A 21,725-nucleotide genomic window follows, 5' to 3' on the forward strand; every position below is an offset into this window, starting at 1 on the left:
CTGCACTACCACCTGGTCCCCTAAACTTTTTTTTTTTAAGATTTGTTTAATTTTGTTTATTATTGAATAGAGACAAAGAGAAATTGAAAAGGGAGGGTTAGATAGGAAGAAAGAGAGAGAGAGACACTTGCAATCCTACTTCACCACTTGTGAAGCTTCCCTCTGCAGGTGGGGACCAGAGGTTTGAACCTGGGCCCTTGTGCACTGTAAGTTGTGTGCTCTACCAAGTGTGCCACTGCCCAGCCCCAGCTTGGAACTCTTCTAAGCAGGGTTGTCACCCCCTTCCAATAATAATTCTGGAAATGTCTGCTTCTAATTTTTTTCTTTTTTGCCTCCAGGGTTATCGCTGGGGCTCAGTCTTTGCGCACTGTAGTGTGTGCACTTAACCAGGTATGGCACCACCTGGCCCCCTGTCTTTATCAGAGCAATAAAAGTCTAGAAAGAAAGAAAATGGAGAAAAACTCAGCTCCCCGGTGTAAGGATCCCGGTTTGAGCCCTGGCTCCCCACTTGCAGGGAGGTCGCTTCACAAGCTCTCTCTTCCCCTCCTCTCTCCATTTCTCTCTGTCCTATCCAACAATAATGACATCAATAACAACAATAATGACTACAACAACAATAAAAAAACAAGGTCAAAAAAAGGGAAAATAATTTTTTTTCCCTCCAGGGTTATTGCTGGGCTCGGTGCCTGTACCATGAATCCACCGCTCCTGGAGGCCATTTTTTCCCCCTTTTGTTGCCCTTGTTGTAGCCTCGTGGTTATTATTGCCATTGTTGATGTTGTTCATTGTTGGATAGGACAGAGGAGAGAGAAGGGGAAGACAGAGAGGGGGAGAGAAAGATAGACACCTGCAGACCTGCTTCACCGCTTGTGAAGCGACTCCCCTGCAGGTGGGGAGCCGGGGACTCAAACTGGGATCCTTAAGCCAGTCCTTGCGCTTTGCGCCATGTGTGCTTAACCCACTGCGCCACTGCCTGACCCCCGAAAATAAATAATTTTTTTAAAAATTCAGCTTTCAAGTGCAGTAGAATTATATATATACATGGCCCTGGTGTCCCTCTCTCTGTCTCACACACATACACACAAAGAGATTAAAACATTGGAAACACTGCCATGTAAGGCCTCTGGGACACACGGGCTCTCCAGAATATCCATGGGGGCCCTTACCTTGCTTCGGCACTTTGGGGAGAAGATCCAGCTTTGGCAATACCTTCCCTTCCGCATCTATTTGTATTCTCCAGACAATGACTAATTCATACCTGGAAGGTGTGAGATACATGGCTAAGAGCTTTTTGTAACCTGGATGAAAATAAACTGCAACACTGCATCAGTCTGTGGAGAAATAGAACACACACACACACACACACACACACACACACATACACACACACTGCTATTTTACTTCCTGAGTATCGTCCTGTTGATGACATCAGGTAGTACAGTGGTTCCACTTGCGGACGCTACAGTCTGGTACAGACACGTGGGAAGTGGACCACAGAAAGGTCTTGCCTGAGAGTCGGGCAGTAGCGCAGTGGGTTAAGCGCATGTGGCGCAAAGTACAAGGATCCCAGTTAGGATCCCAGTTCGAGACCCAGGCTCCCCACCTGCAGTGGAGTTGCTTCACAGTTGAAGCAGGTCTGCAAGTGTCTCTCTGTCTCTCTTCCTCTCTATCTCCCCCTTCTCTCTGTCTCTATCCAGTAACAAATTATAAATAAATAAAAAAGGTCTTGCCTTGGGCTCGCTGTTGGGAAATGCTGGGCTGCCGGAAAAGCATGAAGCATTTCTGCACAGCAAAACAAACAGAAAATTGTGACATTTTCAACAATTCCAAATCAATTCAAAAATTGGGATTCCACAGACAAGTCAGTCCTCAGGTGTTTTACTTTAGAAGCATTTTCTACAATTTGTAATTTTTTCCTCCCCCCCCCCCATGAAGTGTGTTAATGATTTTCAGTACAGTTGTTGACACATGGGTAAAATGTCTCATCTCACGACAGGAGTCTGCAAAACACCCTCAGCCTACATCCTTTCCCGCCATCATGTGCCTTTTTCTTTTTGTTTTTAAGATTTTTATTTATGAAAAAGAGAGGAGACAGAGAAAAAGAACCAGACATCACTCTGGCACATGTGCTACCGGGGATCAAACTCGGGACCTTCTGCTTGAGAGTCCAAAGCTTTACCACTGTGCCACCTCCCAGACCACAATCATGTACCATTTTTAAGAGGACGTGACTGTTCAGGGAGTTGGCCCCCCTGGTGCTTGCACTCACCATGGCAGGCTGGCACTCTGGACCGTCATGCTGCTGGAGGAGGCCCCCTCGGAGAGACGCACGACTTCTGGGTACTTCTCCTGTGGGGAGAAGACACAGAGGAATGTGTGGGGTCGAGCGATGCAGAGAAACCATCCCATGTGCCTGGGAAGTGAGAGACGTTTCTGAGGTGACTTTTATACCCCCCTGTGTGGGACTATGTGAAAGCACTCCATGTAAGCAAGCGCCAGTACCCCTGGAAGTCCTGAAGTTTTCCTTCTGGAAGAGAACCAGAACACCCCTCTGCTTGGGAATATGAGGTGCTGGGGGATCAAAACTGGCTTTGGGCTTCCAGGTCTTGTGCCCCCTGAGCCCCTCCCTCAGCCTCATGGAAGCCCTTAAGTTTCACACATGCCACTTGCTACCTGGCCACAGTCCCCAGTCCTGTGCTCACTGGTGCTGCTGTTAAATCTTTCCGGTGCCACATGACCTCCAGAGAGCCAGGCTGACTTTCCCAGTGTGAACATGTTAAGGAACAAGTTTAGGACCGCTGGCTTGTCCACAGAACCCCTTGGCACTTGGTTGTCCTGTCAAGCCTTTCACGGTGGGGGCCGTGTCCAGACACCACCAGAGCGGTGCTCCTTCATGCCCAACCTGGCACTAGCCACCTGAATATCCATCCCTGTGGGGTAGACCCCCCGCCTCCCCACACCATGTCTGACTATTCTGGGTTAAGGGATTTTGCTCAAAGTCATTTTCCCAGTGAGATCATGGACTATCTGGGAGTGAAAAGTAGTCTCTCTAAAAAGAGAAGTAAGATTTCACAAAGTTCTAGGCCTGGGTTTTTTTGTTTTGTTTTTGTTTTTTTGCCTCCAGGGTTATCCCTGGGGCTCGGTGCCTACACTATAAATCCACTGCTCCTGGCGGCCATTTCCCCCATTTTACTGGCTAGGGCACAGAGAGACTGAGAGGGAGGGAAGACAGGAAAAGGGAAAGAGAGACTGCAGGTGGGGAATGGGGGCTCGAACCTGGATCCTCGCGTATAGTAAGTACTCCGCGTACTTAACAGGGTGCACCACCACCCTGTGCACTGCTTCTAATATCTGTAGCAGGTCCCTGAAACCTACCTGAACTGGCACCTTAATTTAGGGTGAACTTTTAGGTCATTAGGACAACAGTGAACCTCTCTAGAAGTCTGAACAGGATGTTCACAATGGACGTAATACCAAGCTGCCGGGCTAGCTTCGCTGGCAGGAGACAGACGCCCAGGAACTCATGGCTGAGCTGGGAACGCAGTTCAATCTTTATTGATGAGCAGGAATGCAATCAGTCTAATCTCTCTTCACTAGAAAATCCTGTCCTTTATATCTCCTGAGGCGGAAGTGTCAGATCAGAAGAGGAAATACGTAGGATGGGAGGTGGGGAGAAGGGAAAAGCGCAGGTATCAAGCTTGCATCTAACCAGTGGGAATTAAACCAATGCCCTGTAGGCAGGGTGGGTCTCAGGTAAAGCAGTGATTATGTAAATAGACCACAGTGTTAAGCAATGCAATAGAAGGGGTCTTAGAAGCAGAGTTAGAAGCAGACCAACACCAAGCAGTCCCATCGTCCCAGCTTCAAATTTTCTGTCAATTATTGATAGTATGAGAACTTCCTAGACAACAAGTTGTCATGGCGAGAGTTCCTGTTCCCACAGTCAGCTTTGGAAAGACGTTTCCCCTGTCATCCCCTGTCACCTGGTACACAGGTGGATGCCCAGGACTGATACTGAAGTCAGACAGCATCTCCCCAACCTGGCACACCCCAAAGCCAGACCAGCTTGGGGGCTCAGGAGCCTGATGGCAGGGCCACAGGGAGCAGCAGCTTCTGAAGTGACGCCTCGCAGCAACTCAGAGCAGCCCCAGAAGACCAAGCTTTTCTGAGACCAAACCAACTCCCTCAGATGGAGTTTTGTGAGGACAATGACACATCATAGCTTTGAAAGGACCAACCCAAGTATCTATGCTTTAGTTGCCAGTTTTTGAGGCCTGTGCTTTTGTCCCAAGAGTAGAAGATGCCGACGGAGCAAGAACACATCTGAACAGGCTGTTCTGACCAAATGCTGGGGTGGGCCTGGTTAAAGTTTTTACAGATGATGTTTTCATGGGAAAATGTATACCTAAGTGTTTCAAATGGAAAGTGTTGGTTGATCTTTAAGCCTCAAGCTCTTCTAAATGAGTAACAACTGTATGAGGAATGTAAAGGTTGAGCTGCTGTGGCTTGGGCCCCGTCCAGCGAGGGGCCTGAGGGCCGCAGAAACTGGCTGCAGGCTCAGCCCTGTAGGCCTCAAGAGTCTCTCCAAGCTGTTTCATGCATAAAAGAAAGGCGTAGCTATCTGGCTCAGGCAAAAATTAGTAGTCATGGGCCCTTTGGAATATACCTAAAATAGACTTCCTAGCTTCTTCCAACATGAGGACCCCCAAATCTCATCTGCTCTATTCTTACCTTAGGTTCCTGATTACTAAACAATTTGTTCTGCTTTCTATCTTAATGCTTTTCAGCCACCAAGTTGCAGAAGCTACCATGACGCCAACTTGACTTCCCTGGGCAGACGACCTCACCAATGTGTCCTGGAATCTTACCTCTCCAGAGCCCTGCCCCACTAGGGAAAGAGACAGGCTGGGGGTGTGGATCCACCTGTGGATACCCATGTCCAGTGGAGAAGCTGCCAGACCTCCCACTTTTTGCACCCCATAAAGATCTTTGGTCCATACTCCCAGAGGGATAAAGATTAGGGAAGCTTCCAGTGGAGGGGATGGGATGTGGAACTCTGGTGGGAATTGTATGGAATTGTATCCCTCTTATCCTATGGTCTTGTCATCATTAGTAAATCACTAATAAAAAATAAAAAGAGGGAGACAGGCGGTAGAGCAGCAGGGTAAGTGCAGGTGGCGCAAAGCGTTAATGGACTGGCATAAGGATCCGAGTTCAAGCCCCTGGATCCCCACCTGCAGGGGAGTCGCTTCACAAGTGGTGGAGCAGGTCTGCAGGTGTCTATCTTTCTCTCCCCCTCTCTGTCTTCCCCTCCTCTCTCCATTTCTCTCTGTCCTATCCAACAACGATGACATCGATAACAACAACAATAAAACAACAAGGGCAACAAAAGGGAATAAATTAATTAATTTTAAAAATAAATAAGAAGGGTGTAGAATCGATACCTGTAGTTATGTGGCTGAGACTCCAAAGAGACAGCATACAGAGCGGAACAGAGACGTGAGCACCAGCAGAAACAGAGTGAATCTCAGGGACAGGAGTCTATGGTGTCATTGAGGGAAAGGACAGAAAAGTTGTAAAAAGTGATCAACTGTAAATGTAAAGTTAGCTGCTCAAGTTGCCCAAAGTTCAGTTAGGATTAAGATCATATTTCAATAGCTATGAGAAGTCTCTCTCTCTCTCTCTGAAAAATTGTCAGCCTGATTCTAGAGCAGTGCAGATTAGAAACACTCTGCCACCAATAACACTAAGGCTTGGGGAAAAGTCTGGGGCATGGTCCTTGTGCTGTCTTGAAGTGACTGTGTCTGCACCCTGAGTGCCCTGGCTTATACAGCGGCAAGGGGGGGCTGCTGTTCTCATGGGAAGCCAGGATGAGCCCTGCGATGGGTATGCTTAGCACACACTGGTCCACCTTCCCCAGGAAGCTTGTCCTGATGGGTGTGTATTCGGCTGTTGGCCTTATACCTGCCGTCTGCATTCAAATTCTTTGGTTCCCCCCCCCATAAAAAAATGGTGTCTATTTGGAAGTTGGTGATTTGATTATAGAGCCCCAGTTGTACACCCTCAAATCCACTTTGTTGTTGGAATCACTGAGATTCTGGTCCAAGAGAATAGAATTTAAAAAAATATATTTTTATATTTATTTATTTATTTATTCCCTTTTGTTGTTTAGTTGTTGTAGTTATTATTGTTGTTTGTAGTTATTATTGTTGTTATTGATGTCATCGTTGTTGGATAGGACAGAGAGAAATGGAGAGAGGAGGGGAAGACAGAGAAGGGGAGAGAAAAACAGACACCTGCATCCCTGCTTCACCACGACTCCCCTGAAGGTGGGGAGCCAGGAGCTCGAACTGGGATCCGTAAGCCGGTCCTTGTGCTTCGTGCCACCTGCTCTTAACCCACTACGCTATCGCCCGACTCCCTGAGAACAGAATTTTTAACGAGACTTTAGAGAAAACCTGGGTGCTAGGTGGTGGCGCACCTGATTAAACGCACATGTTACAGTTCACAAGAATCCGGGTTTAAGCCCCTGGTCCCCATCTGCAGGGGGGAAAGCTTCATGAGAGGTGAAGCAGGGCTGCAGATTTCTCTCTATCTCTATCTCCCCCTTCCCTCTCAATTTCTCTCTGTCTCTATCAAATAAAGATAATGAAAAAAAATTTTTTTAAATACAGAAAACCAGTCTTGTGCTATTTATCTGTCACTTCAGCCCAGTGCTAAGAGGGAAGACTAAATCACAACCCACCCACCTCCAACTTACATTAATGAGAAACTTTGAATCCTGAATTTAAATATGCTCTTTAGGGCCATAAGTATGTTAATTCTTTTTTTTTTTTTTCCAGAGCACTGCTCAGCTCTGGTTTACAGTGGTGCAGGGGACTGAACCTGGGACTTTGGAGCCTCAGGCATGAGAATCACTTTGCATAACCATTATGCTATGTACCCCCATTATATCATTATTATGATTTAACCAGCTAGATGCCATTTCTGTACAGACATGTGGAGCCTTGTCTCAGCAGAGCAGTTCACAGGAGGTGACTCAGCACCCAGCCTTTGCATTACCTCATGGGATGTTTACTGAACCACAGTCGTCTAGAGTACACACCATTCCACTTGGAAGGACAGCCTTTCACCCTCTGTGCAATCCAGAGAGTTAAAAGTAGGGAACCTTTCATCCAGCCTGTTCCTTGGGGTGTGTGTGTGTGTGTGTGTGTGTGTGTGTGTGTGTGTGTGTGTGTGTGTGTTAAAATGTAAGTTGTATGACAGCACTTTGCTGACCTGAAAAGCTTCCCTTCCCTCTGTGCTAATTAGGCTATTTCCTCATGAGGCCTCATGGGTGGTGGACTTTCTGCTCTCTGCTGCATAGTCTGAAGCCCCTGCTCTGACCATGGGACCGAGTCCTCAGCCCATGAAGCTCACGGCTTCCTGCCCTTTCTGCAGAGTGGGGGGCAGCACTGTGTGTGTGTGTGTGTGTGGGGGGGGAATTGATGGTCAAAGCCATGGGAGGATGACTGCAGCCAGATGTAGGAAAAAGGGGGTGAAGAGTGTCCCTCACAGAGTAACAGGAAAGGGGACCAGAATTCGGATTCCTCCCTCCAGAAAGTGCTGGGGTTGCTGAGGTCCCTGAGTCAGGAGCCCAGGTCACAGTTTCCAAACAGGGTGGCTCCTTGGGGAAAGACTGGTCCTCAGTGAGTGCATTAGTGCTCCATGAGTCAACACTGACAGACTACAAGTAAGGGAGAGGGAAAGCTCTGGTGGAAAGCCAGAGAGAGAGTCCTGGGGGCTGGGCAGTGGTGTTAACTGCACATAGTATTAAGTACAAGGATCCAGGTTCGAGCCCCCCCTCCCATTTGCAGCAGGGACAGGACACTTCACAAGCAGTGAAGCAGGTCTGCAGGTCTCTCTCTCTCTCTTCCACTCTGACTCCTCTCTCAATGCCTCTCTGTCTTATCCAATAAAATGAAATATAAAGAAGCCTGGTGCTGGCACACCTGGTTGAGTGCACGTTGCAATGCACAAGGACCCAGGTTCAAGCCCCCAGTCCCGACCTGCAGGGGGAAAGCTTCACAAGTGGTGAAGCAGGACTGCAGGTGTCTCTCTGTCTCTCTCCCTCTCTATCGACCCCTTCCCTCTCAATTTCTGGCCGTCTCTATCCAATAAACAAATAAAGAAAAAATATATATATATAGCTGCCAGGAACAGTGGATTCATGGTGCCTACACAGAGCCCCAGTGATAACCCTGGGGGCAAAAAAAAATAAAGAAATGGGGGGGGAGGGAGGTAAAGGAGGGAGGGAGGGAGGGAGGGAGGGAGAGAGAGAGGAGAGAAAGGAAGGAGAAAAAAAGGGGGGAATCCTGTTCCAGGTTCAATCCCCGCATCACCATAAGCCAGAGCCGAGCAGCGCTTTGGTAAAGAAAAGAAAAGAAAAAGGGGGCCAGGCAGTGAAGCACCTGGTAGAGCGCACACATTACGGTGTGCAAGGACCTGGGTTCAAGCCCCTGATGCCCACCTGCAGGTGGGAAGCTTCATAAAGGGTGAAGCAGGGCTTCCGGTCTGTCTCTCTCCCTATTTCTTCCTCTTCCCTCTCAACTTCTCTGTGTCTCTATCCAATAATAAATAAATAGATAAATACATACATACATTTAATAATGGTAAAATAGCGCAACGGTGGCTGTGGCCAGGCCATCTGACTTCTGACCCATGGATGACTTAGGAGGTAGACAGGTGTCCTTATGTTGCTTAGTGAAACAACTGATCAGGAAACTTCTGTTCTGATTTCACAGTGGCTCACGGACTCGATAAAGTCACGAAGACATGGCAGCACTGACCACAGCATACAATCCCCTGGACAGAGGGCCAGCCTGGGCTGATGTCTGGTTGCCCAATACCAAACATCTCCACTGCCCTGATGGTCCACAGGTTACAACACAGAAGTATGTGTCTGGGGTAGGCACCATTTTTTAGAAAGCTCGACCTGAATAAACAAGTGACACATGTCTGAATGGTCGCTGAGGAACAGGACAGCACAGAGCAAACGGGTTAGCAGTGGTGGCTGCTACCCAGTCCTGTGTCTGCAAGCCTCCCAAGCTAGAATTGCTTTTACATTTGCAAATGGAAAAAAAAAAATCAAGGGGCTGGGTGGCCGCACACATTGCCGGCAAGGGGAAGCTTTATGAGTGGTGGTGAAACAGTGTTGTAGGTCTTTCTCTTTCCGTTCCCTACTCCCCCGTTTCTCCTTGTCTCTATCAGGAAAAGAGAGAGAGAGAGAGATGAGAGAGAGAGAGAGACACCTGCAGCCCTTCTTCACCACTCATGAAGCTTTTCCCCTGCAGGTAGGGACCAAGGGTTTGAACGCGCGTCCTTGGGCACTGTAATGTGTGCACTTAACCAGGTGTGCCACCACCTGGCCCCCTTTTTCAGTTTTTTTTTTTAATTTTTTAAAATATTTATTTATTCCCTTTTATTGCCCTTGTTGTTTTATTGTCATAGTTATTATTGTTGTTGTCGTTGTTGGATAGGACAGAGAGAAATGGAGAGAGGAGGGGAAGACAGAGAGGAGGAGAGAAAGACAGACACCTGCAGACCTGCTTCACCACCTGTGAAGCGACTCCCCTGCACGTGGGGAGCCGGGGTTCGAACCGGGATCCTTATGCCGGTCCTTGTGCTTTGCGCCACCTGCACTTAACCCGCTGCGCTACCGCCCGACTCCCCCTTTTTCAGTTTTTTAAGGTTAAGCAGTGACTGTAAATGCACAGAGCAAATGTAAGAATTCTCTTAGCTCAGGTACAAAGAATATAAAACCCACATTGTTTTCCCTGATCTTTCTGGATTTGAAAACTTCTTTTTTCTTTCTTCCCTTTTTCCTTCCTTCCTTCCTTTTTGTTATCTTTGGCTTCAATCTTTTTCATTAAAATTTGTTATTATTATCTTTGTTATTGGATAGAGACAGAGAGAAAATGAGAGGGATGGGGGAGCTAGAAAGGGAGACAGACACCTGCAGCACTGCTTCACCACTCACAAAGCTTTCCTCCTGCAGGTGGGGACTGGGGGCTGGAACCCTGGTCCTTGTGCGTTGTAACATGTGTGCTCAACCAGGTGCGCCAATGCCCGGCCCCTCTGCTAGCTTTTCTTTCTCTCTTTCTTTTTATGTTTATTTAATTATTTTTCCTTTTTGTTGCCCTTGTTTTTTATTGTTGTTGTTATTGCTGTTGTTGTTGTTGGATAGGACAGAGAGAAATGGAGAGAGGAAGGGAAGACAGAGAGGGGGAGAGAAAGATAGACACCTGCAGACCTGCTTCACCATCTGTGAAGCGACCCCCCCAGCAGGTAGGGCCTCAGGGGCTTGAACCAGGATCCTTACGCTGGTCCTTGGGCTTTGCGCCACGTGCGTTTAACCCGCTGCACTACTGCCCGACTCCCCAGGCAGCTTTTCTTAATGCAGCTATCCTGGAAATACCATCCGGGGGGAGTGGCTGCTTTGACTTCTCTTGGACCATGACTGATAGATAGGTGACATCTTTTAATAAGTATTTTTTGTTTGTTTTTTTCCCCTGAAGGCCTCATCTTCTACACAATATTGTTTGATTCCTTTTTTTGTGTGTGCGCTCTGAATAATGTTCTCAGTACGTTCTCAACATGTTGGCATTTCAATGTGTGGAAAGGCCAACAATTATCTGAAAATGTGGAGGCTGGACTGCTGACTGACTCCCTCTTGGCTCATATGAATGTTCAGTTGCTTTAATGCTTCTCCATCCAGAAAATATGGCCGACATGATTGTGTTCAACTACATTTAATCACCTTTGGAAAAGATGGCTCCAAACTGCAGCTAAGAAAAAATATAATCACTGTGCACAGGAGATAGTGTAATGGTTATGCAAACAACTTTCATGCCTGAGGCACCTGAGGTCCTAGGTTCGATACAGAGCTGAGCAACGCTTTGCTCTGGTTTAAAAAAAACAGAAAAAAAAAAAAAGAAAGAAAAAGGGAAGAAATATTACAGTTATTTAAATAAATTATTTTTGAGCGAGAAAAAGTGAGACCAGAGCACTATATTTAGTGCCAGGGATGGAACCTGGGACCTCACATATGCAAGGCTTGACCTACTCTCCTGGCCAGGAAATATTGGTTCCCTGAAAATTTCAGCTGTAAGGACATTTGTTTGAATGTCTGTGATAACATTCATAAACTCCTCTTATTAAGAATATCTCATGGGGACAGGTGGTGGCACGCTGGGTTAAGTACACATAGTATGAAGCACAAGGACCTGCTCAAGGATCCCAGGTCGAGCCCCTAGCTCCCCATCATCAGAGGGGGGTCACCTCATGGGCGGTGAAGCAGGTCTGCAGGTGTCTGTCTTTCTCTCCCCCTCTCTGTCTTCTCCTCCTCTCTCCATTTCTCTCTGTCCTATCCAATAAAATGGGAAAAATGGCCAGCAGGAGCAGTGGATTCATAGTGCAGGCATTAAGCCCCAGCAATAACCCTGGAAGGGGAAAAAAAAAAAAAAAAGTCTGGTGGCCCAGGAGGTGGCACAGTGGATAAAGCACTGGATTCTCAACCATGAGATCCTGAGTTCAATCCCCAGCTGCACATGTATCAGAGTGATGTCTGGTTCTTTCTCTCTCTGCCTATCTTTCTCATAAATAAATAAATTACGGGAGTCGGGCGGTAGTGCAGTGGGTTAAGCACATGAAGCATGAAACACAAGGACCGGAATAAGAATCTCGGTTCGAGTCCCCAGCTCCCCACTTGCAGGGGAATCACTTCACAGGCGGTGAAGCATGTCTGCAGGTGTCTGTCTTTCTCTCCCCCTCTCTGTCTTCCCCTCCTCTCTCCATTTCTCTCTTTCCTATCTAACAACAATGACATCAATAACAACAACAATAATAACCACAACAATAAAAACAACAAGGGCAACAAAAGGGAAAATAAATAAATATAAAATAAAAAATAAATAAATTACTTTAAAAAAATCTGAAGACACATAGCAATTTCAAGAACCCTAAGGCTGACAAAAGAAATGGAAAAAGGTTTTTTTTTTTTTTTTTTTTTTTTGTGAACAGGGAGAGGTCATGTTGAAGGGCCGGAGCAGTTGGGCTCCAGGACCCTGAAGGCTTACACAGCCGTGATCTAATGTGGACTGTTAACATGAGGGAATGGAAACACAGGTGTGGGCCAAGACAGTCAAGCTGTCTGCTTTTCTTCGTTTCGGTTTTTTTAAAGACAAAGCAGCCAAAAGACAGACTCCAGTTCCCTAAAAGTCATGCATCAGCCTTGGACAAACACTAATTGCAATTTGTGTTTGAAATCAAGTAGTGGTAAACATAGCCTAGGTATGTCTGGAAGACACAAGATTTATTCTGTTCATGTGTTATACATGCTGAACACTACCCAGATGTATTCCACTTTCTCTTACAAAGCAGGAAAACACACAGACAAGAAATCAAAATCTAAGATCAGAAAAAAAAACAAAAAAAGATGGTCAATTTGTTTGGCTTTGTATGTTAACTCTCCAGATGCCGGCATGATGCTGACCAGACTTCGCTAGACAGACAACCCCAACAATGTGTCCTGGAGCTCTGCTTCCCCAGAGCCCTGCCCCACTAGGGAAAGAGAGAGGCAGGCTGGGAGTATGGATCTCCCTGTTAACACCCATATTCAGTGGGGAAGCAATTACAGAAGCCAGACCTTCTACTTTCTGCATCCCACAGTGACCCTGGGTCCATACTCCCAGAGGGATAGGGAGTAGGAAAGCTATCAGGGAAGGGGATGGGATGCGGAGTTCTAGTGGTGGGAACTGTGTGGAGTTGTACCCCTCTTATCCTATGGTTTTGTCAATGCTTCCTTTTTATAATTAAAAAAAGAAAAGAAAAGAACAGAAGGAAGGAAGGAAGAAGTTCTTAGAACAAGCCGTCATCATTAACAATGTGCCTTGTGTTGCAGCCGTCGCCTGTGTTTGAGACTGGCCTTAGACCCAGGTTCTCACCTGAGCCCCCCGTGCACTGGGGGAAGCTTCAGTGCTGTGATAGTTTTCCCTCTCTCCTTTCGTCTCTGTCTCTGTCTGAAAAAGTCGGTTAGGAGTAGTGAAGTCCCAGCCACAGTGACAACAGCAATAAGATGCTGACTTGTGGAGACATGGTCAGGTACAATCAGCTAATGAGCTGCTCAAACATGTTATTCCTGGAATGAAAAACGATCAGTCAGGGGCTGGGTGGTGGTGCACCTGGTCGAGGGCTCGAGTAACAGCACACAGGGGCCCAGGTTCAAGCCCCTGGTGCCCACTGATGGAGGGAAGTTTCATGAGTGATGAAGCAGGCCTGCGAGTGTCCCTCTCTATCTGCCTTTTTCTTTTTTGATTTCTCTTTGTCTCTACCTAGTTAATAAAATAAGAAATTAGAGAAGAAAAAAAATCTGAAAATAAAAATGTAGAAAGATAGGAGTAGGTGGCCTGAGATAGGGTCATCTTAGCTTGTCATATCTGTGCCTTATTTCCTCTTTCTTTTTAGCGAGGAATAGCATGCATCCACTTCTTCTAAGCGTACAATTAGCTAGCATATACATTCTCACTGTAACAAGAAAATGCTTAGAGTTGAACTGCCCTTTGGCAAATCTAAATCTAGTCTCCATCCTTCTCCCCCTAGTCAGTGTCCTGTATCCCATCTTAAAGACCCCTACAGAGCACAAAAAATAGATGGATTCGGGGGTGGAGTGGTGGTGCACCTGGTTAAGTGCACACAGCAAAATGCATAAGGATCTGGGTTTGAGCCCCCAGCCCCCACTTGCAATGGCAAAGCTTCACAAGTGTGTTACAGGTGTCTCTCTATCCCACTCCAGTCTAAATTTCTCTGTCCCATCCAATTTTTAAAAAGGAAGAAAATGGATAGGTTGTGGAACCGTATATGTTTCTATTGGAATGCAGAGTGGCACAGTCCCCTGGCAGCTTCTTTCTTCCTGCCTTCCTTCCTTCCTTCCTTCCTTCCTTTTTTTTTTTTTTTTAATCTTTATTTATTGGATAGAGACAACCAGAAATCAAGAGGGAAAGGGTGATAGAGAGGAAGAGAGACACTTGCATCCCTGTTTCACCACTCGTAAAGCTTTCCCCCTGCAGGTGGGGACCGGGGGCTCAAACCCGGGTCTTTGAGCATTGTAATACACGCGCTCAACCAGGTGCACCACCACCTCCCCTCCCCCCCGGCAGTTTCTTATATAGTTAAACAAACAACATATGATCCGGTAGTTTCACTCCCATGTATTTACCCAAGTAAAGTAAAACCTCTGTTCATGCAGGAGTGTTCACTTGTTATTGAAGTATTAATATAAATCACCCAGACCTGGAAACCACACCATGGGTCCAGCAGCTGACACACACACACACACACACACACACACACACAGACGCACGCGCACGCGCACGCGCACACACACACACACAGACACACACACAGACACACACACACACCACACCATGGGTCCAGCAGCTGACACACACACACACACACACGGCAGTGCCAATGCCTTCTGGGCATCGAAGGCACCTAAGACCTGCGTCCTAGGACACCCTGGAAACAGGGAGTCTCTCTGGGGTCAGATGGAATGAGTAGTTTCCAGGGAAGAAGGGTTGTTTACAGAAGCCTGAGTATTGGTTGAGATGCTGGGTCAGTTTAATATCATGACTGTGGCAGTGGACACGTGATGGGTGGCCTACATTTGTCAAAACAACTGCATGGGAATTATACCTTAATCAAAATATTTCAATGTGAAATTTTTCTTTTTCTTTTTTGCCTCCAGGATTATTGCTGAGGCTTGGTGTTGGCACTATGAATCCACCACTCCTGATAGCCTTTTTTTTTTTTTTCCATTTTACTGAATAGGACAGAAAGAAATTGAAAGGGGTGGGGGAGATAAAGAGGGAGAGAGAAAGAGAGACACCTGTAGATCTGCTTCACCACTTGTGAAGCGACTCCCCCTGCAGGTGGAGGAATCAAGCGCACGAATGGGGATCCTTGCGCTTAGTACTACATGGGTTGCATTGGATCGACCTTCTCGTGGTGCATCCCGTGAGTACCCATTCATTGGGGAAACTGACGATCCTTCCTAGCCGACTGAATCCACATGGATCCCAGTCACTTTCAAAGCCAGCAACAAGCAGCTCCTGACAGCTTTGCTGTTGACTGGCTACGGAAGAAGGGCAAACACTAGAAGAAGAAGTACTACATGCACTTAACTGGGTGCACCATTGCCCAGCCCCCAGTGTGAGCGAATTATACCACACTCATCCTGCTTTTTCTTTTGTTTTATTCTTCTGTCAATATTTTTGTACATTTACCTGAAGTTGTTGCATTCTTTGTCTACTGGATTGCATCATCTCTGAGTGAAATTCCTCAAAGGGGGGCTGTGAGAAGTAGGAGAAGGAGACGGGGAATGTGGGCCCAGAACAGCAGGTGCCCACCCTCTGCCAGCAGTTCTAGCAGGTCACCACAGAGCACAGGACACCCCTACCAAACCTGAGCTCCTGATGTTGGGGCTGGCAGCACACACCACAAGAGGGTGAGAGAGCTTTCTTACAAGTAGAACTGTGAAGAGCTTTAGATGAGCATCTTGCTATGACTTCCACTCCAGGTGGGGATGGGAGGTGGGGGGTGGGTGTGGCTAGGGCTTGTGTGTTTGAACTTGCCAGTGCTAAATAGGGAGCACGTGGGTTTTCCTGCTGGCTTGCCCAGATGTGGAGACAGAGGGAGGAGAGTGAAGTTTGTAAGTTCTCATCAGAGTGACTGAGCAAGTTGTGGTATATATATATAATGGAATACTACTCAGCTATAAAAAATGGTGACTTCACTGTTTTCAGCTGATCTTAGATGGACCTTGACAAATTCATGTTAAGTGAAATAAGTCAGAAACAGAAGGATGAGTATGGGAATATCTCACTCTCAGGCAGAAGTTGAGAAACAGGATTAGAAGAGAAAACACAAGTAGAACCTGAAATGGAATTGGCGTATCGCACCAAAGTAAAAGACTCTGGGGTGGGTGGATGGGGAGAGTACAGGTCCAAAAAGGATAACAAAGGACCTAGTGGGGGTTGTATTGTTATATGGAAAACTGAGAAATATTATGCATGTACAAACTATTGTACTTACTGTCAAATGGAAAACATTAATTTCCCAATAAAGAAATTAAAAAAAAATTCTTATCAGGGAGTCAGGTGGTAGCGCAGAGGGTTAAGCTCATGTGGCACAAAGCACAAGGACCAGTGTAAAGATCCCGGTTTGATGCCCAGTCTCCCCACCTGCAGGGGAGTCCCTTCACAGGCGGTGAAGCAGGTCTGCAGGTGTCTTTCTCCTCCTCTCTGTCTTCCCTTCCTCTCTCCATATCTCTCTGTCCTATCTAACAGTGATGATATCATCAACAACAATAATAACTACAACAACAATAAAAAAACAAGGGCAACAAAAGGGAAAATAAATAAACAAATAAATAAATAAATAAAATGTTCTCATCAGTACTACGCAGCTATTAAGAACAGTGAACCCACTTTCTCCGACCCATCTTGGATGGAGCTAGAAGGAATTATGTTAAGTGAGCTAAGTCAGAAAGACAAAGATGAGTATGGGATGATCCCACTCAGAAACAGAAGTTGACAAAGAAGAACAGAAAGGGAAACTCAAAGCAGGATTTGACTGAGTTTGGAGTAGGGCACCAAGTAAAAAGCTCTGGGTGGAGGGTGAGGGTGGATGTTTGGCTTCACTGAGGGTCGGGGGAAGGGGGGAGGATGGGATGGGACACAGTCTTTTGGTGGTGGGAATGGTGTTTATGTATACTCCTATTAACTTGTAGTCATATAAATCACTATTTAATTAATATGAGAGGGGAAAAATTGATGAATGTCTCAAACTTTCTAGTGCACATAGGCTGAGTCTTTGAAATGTTGACTCTCCTAAAAGCTTAGACCAGGGAGAACAGAAGCAACTGACTGCATCACTTTATAAGACACAGCTCTATATAAATAGCATTAATGGACATAAATTACGGTGAGGTCTTGCATGATACAGCAAATCCTAACAAATGGATTTTCAGAGTCAACCAAATTTCCAAATAATTTGGTTATAAAAATAACTCTTGCCTTCTTAAACCCCAAGACAGCAGGAACCTTCCCCATTCTCTATAAAAACCATATTTCTCCCAGTCCTGGAACCTCTGGGGTGGGGCTCATTTTCCTGCATGCTTCTCTCAGTTCATACCAAATGATACTGCATCTGTGGATCCCAACCTAATCAACACAATGAATACCACCTCAGCAAGCTTCACTTCAGACTGTGTCTAGAGACATCAGGTGTGGAATGTCAACCCTTGAGCCTCATTATTCGGATGAGACCTTTCCTTTCATAGGATTCTCTAATTCCAATTCAGGTGGCTCAATTCCTAAAAAAAAGTCCCCAAACCTACATATAGACCAGGTCCCCATGAGACAGAACACATGTTCACACATATCCATAAATTAGGGCAAATTATATGCCTGAAAGCAAAAGTACACAATAGTCTCCAGTGAGTCAGTATATGCAGCGAGCAAGTAGAAAGGCCTAAAAAGACACCATAAAGTTCCTAATGAAATAGTGTCTACTTAGACTTAGAAACCCTCCTCACCTACTTCCTATTACACTTCCCTCAATCACTCCAAAGCCAACCTTATCAAAGTAAGGACTGCAAACGCTGAATAAGGACAAGAGAACTGGCATACTTTAATGATGACTCTTTAGTCACTATCAGGCCACCCCCTCAGCTGGCACATGATGACAGAGGACCTAGTGGGGGTTGTATTGTTATGTGGAAAACTGAGAAATGTTATGCATGTACAAACTTTTGTATTTACTATTGACTGTAAAACATTAATCCCCCAATAAAAAGAAAAAAAAGGATTGTATACTGAGACCAGGCAGTGGCACACCTGGTTAGGTGCAAAACTATGGTGTGCAGGGGTCAGGCAGTAGTGCCGCAGGTTAAGTGCACATGGTGTAAGGATCCGGTCTGAGCCCCCAGCTCCCCACCTGCAGGGGAGTCGCTTCACAGGTGGTGATGCAGGCCTGCAGGTGTCTGCTTTCTCTCCCTCCCATGTTCCCCTTCTCTCTCCATTTTTCTCTGTTCTACCCAACAACAATGACATCAATGACAAGAATAATAATAACCAGGACAACGATTAAAAAAAAAAAAGGGTAACAAAAGGGGAAAATTAGCCTCCAGGAGCAGTGGATTCATAGTGCAGGCACCGAGCCCCAGTGATAACGCTGGAAGAAAAAAAAAAATCTATGGTGTTCAAATACCCAGGTTCTAGCCCCTGGTCCTCATGTGGAGCAGGAAGCTTCATGAGTGGTGAAGGAGGGCTGCAGGTATCTCTCTCCCTCTCTCTCTCCTCCTCCCCTCTCAATTTCTCTCCGTCTCTATCTAATAATAAGTAAATAATGATAATAAAAAAGGACTATGTACTATCCCTGGTTTCTTGATTCTTTAAATATCACATCCTCCTAAGAGACAACAGTTTCCATGTCACTATTGGCGAAAACTCAAGTGATTCCATAGAGCCTAGAAGAATGGCTAATTTTCTCCCATGTGGTATCCAGGGTCCTCGGTGAAGCTGTCCCCACATGCATCTATGCTGTGCTTCTGATATTTCTGTTGGGTGGCTCAACCTCACATACCTGCATAAGCACTTGTCGTGGTGCTCAAGTATCCCTTGGGTGTGTCTTGTGAGCATCGATAGTGTGAGAAAGATGGAATCAAGTTTGATCAGAGAGCTGTACATACTTGTGCCTGCAACTAAATGCTCCAAAGAACTTCATTACATGTCATTAGGTAGCTGAGTGTCTGACTAGCTGTAGACTGGATAAACATTTGTTACGTTTAGAAATGGACACAATGTGCAGATGAAAAAGTCAGGAGTGGTCAGGGAGGTGGCGCAGTGGATAAAGCATTGGATTCTTAACCATGAGGTCCCGAGTTCGATACCTGGCAGCACATGTACCAGAGTGATGTCTGGTTCTTTCTCCCCTCCTATCTCTCTCATGAATAAATAAATAAATTCTTTACAAAAGAAAAAAGAAAAGAAAAAGTCAGAGGAAGTGGAAGGAAGTTAAGAGAAATGGGAAAGCCTGGGAGGATGAGAAACAAAGGTTTGAATAAACAAGTAAGAATAGGGAGGTTTTAATACAGATGTTTTAATATAAAATCCACTTGGCTCAAGACAGAAGAAACTACTGCAATTCCTGGCACACCAATCAGTGCCTGTTGAATAAACAATACTGACTAGAACGAACAGAGGAACCACAAAAGAAAGGAAACGTGCACCTTCGCTGTGCCAAAAGCATGTGAAACACATCTACAGTCAAGATCTTCATCTGATTTTCATCTCAAGCAAACATTAACTTGAGCAAAGTAGACACACACCAGGAGTCCCCAACAGGGGTCATTTGGAAATTAACTGTGCCCAGCTGCACATGATGGGAGTCATGAAATGGGCCAGGCTCAGCCCAGGGGTAGCAGTGGAATGAATGGTAAGGCAGTCCCCTATCTCCCCCAGGAAACCAGTGGAAGAAATTATTTGATTCAGCCTCTGACTCTTGCTTGTACTGGGCTTTTGAAGGTTAAGAAGCTGAACTAAGGAAAACTATGAAATTGTAGGAAACTTGGCCCCTGGGGAGGGTTCCACCATGGCTAATCTTAAGTTCCAAGAACGTCAATAAAGACATCTTCAGCAAGAAAGCATTTAAAGCTCACTTGTGCTGTTCTGCATTACAGGTGCCAAATGGCATACATACCACTTGTTACAAACAGATGATGGCAGGGCCCCTCCTTCTAGCCTGTTGGTGATTTCAGGGTGAAAATATTGTTTTTTTATTAAAACTTGCTTGAAATCAGTCAGTTTAAAAGCAAAACAACTCTTACCTACAGAGGACTTTGCTCTTTGTTATAGCTAATAGGTTTTTAAAAAATATTTATTTACTCCTTTTTGTTGTCCTTGTTGTTGTTATTGATGTCATCGTCGTTGGACAGGACAGAGAGAAATGTAGAGAGGAGGGGAAGACAGGGAGAGAGAAAGACAGACACCTGCAGACCTGCTTCACCGCCTGTGAAGCGACTCCCCTGCAGGTGGGGAGCTAGATGCTCAAACTGGGATCCTTACGACGGTCCTTGCACTTTGTGCCACCTGCACTTAACCCGCTACCACCCAGCTCCCATAGCTAATAGTTTAAAACCATCCTTCAAACAGGGGAGAAGAGCTCTCAGTAATTTAAGTCTCTCTATTTTTTTGTAAAATTCTTTAAAAATTTTTTTTATTTATTTTTCCCTTTTGTTGCTCTTGTTGTCTTTTTATTGTTGTTGTAGTTATTGTTGTTATTGATGTAGTCATTGTTGGATAGGACAGAGAGAAATGGAGAGGAGGGGAAGACAGAGAGGGGGAGAGAAAGATAGACACCTGCAGACCTGCTTCACCGCCTGTGAAGCGACTCCCCTGTAGGTGGGGAGCTGGGAGCTTGAACCGGGATTCTTTTGCTGGTCCTTACACTTTGTGCCATGTGCACTTAACCCTAAGCGCTACCACCCGACTCCCTTTAAGTCTATATTTTAAGATGCCAAGAATGGAATAAAGTAACTGTAGTCTTTGAACCTTATATATAAAAGGACAGTTCTCATGACATTGAGCTAAAAAAAAAAATATATATATATATATATACATATGTGTGTCTCTGTGTGTGTGTGTGTATATATATATATATTTTTTTTTTTTTTTTTTTACCAGAGCACTACTCAACTCTAGCATATGGTGGTGCAGGGAATTGAACCTGGGACTTTGGAGCCTCAAGAATAACCAACCATCTCTTTGCATAACCATCACACTATCTACACCCACCCAAACCTATGTAAGGTTTCTATAATCACTTATAAATATTATTGTAAATGAATCAAAGTAGGTGGAAATAAATCAACACATACTGACAGATAAGCACAAAGCTCCCCCACCCCCAGGGTAGTTGCTGGGGCTTGGTGCCAGCACTATGAATTCACTGCTCCCGATAGTCCCTCCCCCCCCCCCATTTTATTGGATAGGACAGACAGAAATTGAGAGAGGATGGATAGAGAGGGAGAGAGAAAGAAAGACACCTGCAGACCTGCTTCGCCACTTGTGAAGCTTCCCTCTTGCAGGTGGGGAACCAGTGGCTGGAACCCAGATTCTTGCACAGGTCCTTAGGCTTAGCACTATGTGCACTTGACCAGGTGTGCCACCGCCCAGCCCTGGCACCAAGTTTTCACTGAGCTGTACAAGAGAGCCTCCCCCAACAACACAGAGTTGTTCTCCTTAGGAAGCCAAGAGAAATACATGCTGATTGATGGGAGTCCTATTAAACGGTAGCCTTTGTTACAGGAGCTCTTACATGAGTAGTCACATGGAAGTTCTTTTGCTAGATGTGTTTAATTTCTCCACTGCCCTGGGCCACCAAAACCGAGCAGACATCTGAGCTTGACCCCAGAGATGATAACTGACAGGACAGATGCATGATCTAAGCTGACCCAGTCAGGGTCTCTGGAGAAATGGCAACTGACCACTAGTATGACGTGTTGCTCCACTATGCAGACTCAGGCATTCTGAGACTAGGCCTTTGGCCATGTGCCTTCAGCTCCCTGGAATTCACTCTACAGAGCTGAAACCAACTGATCAAGGAGAAGGACTTCACTTACAGAA

At 45.8% G+C, this 21,725-nt stretch overlaps 1 protein-coding gene and 1 long non-coding RNA gene across 2 annotated transcripts in view; one reads left to right on the top strand and one right to left on the bottom strand.

Annotated features, from left to right (window-relative positions):
* Nucleotides 1–21,725, bottom strand: part of CENPP (centromere protein P) — a 211,436-nt gene that overhangs the window by 1,811 nt on the left and 187,900 nt on the right. Inside the window, exons 6-7 of the mRNA XM_007529174.2 lie at nt 2,270–2,349; nt 1,167–1,258 (exon numbers count right to left, since the gene is read on the bottom strand). Of these exons, the coding sequence (XP_007529236.1) occupies nt 1,167–1,258; nt 2,270–2,349 (172 nt within the window). The remainder of the gene's footprint in view (nt 1–1,166; nt 1,259–2,269; nt 2,350–21,725) is intronic.
* Nucleotides 6,839–8,996, top strand: LOC132540791 (uncharacterized). Its single transcript, XR_009551929.1, has 2 exons — nt 6,839–7,159; nt 8,784–8,996. It is a non-coding gene; the product is annotated as an uncharacterized LOC132540791 (long non-coding RNA).

This window comes from Erinaceus europaeus, chromosome 10 (genome assembly GCF_950295315.1).
Source record: "Erinaceus europaeus chromosome 10, mEriEur2.1, whole genome shotgun sequence".
Classification (NCBI taxonomy): Eukaryota; Metazoa; Chordata; class Mammalia; order Eulipotyphla; family Erinaceidae; genus Erinaceus; species Erinaceus europaeus.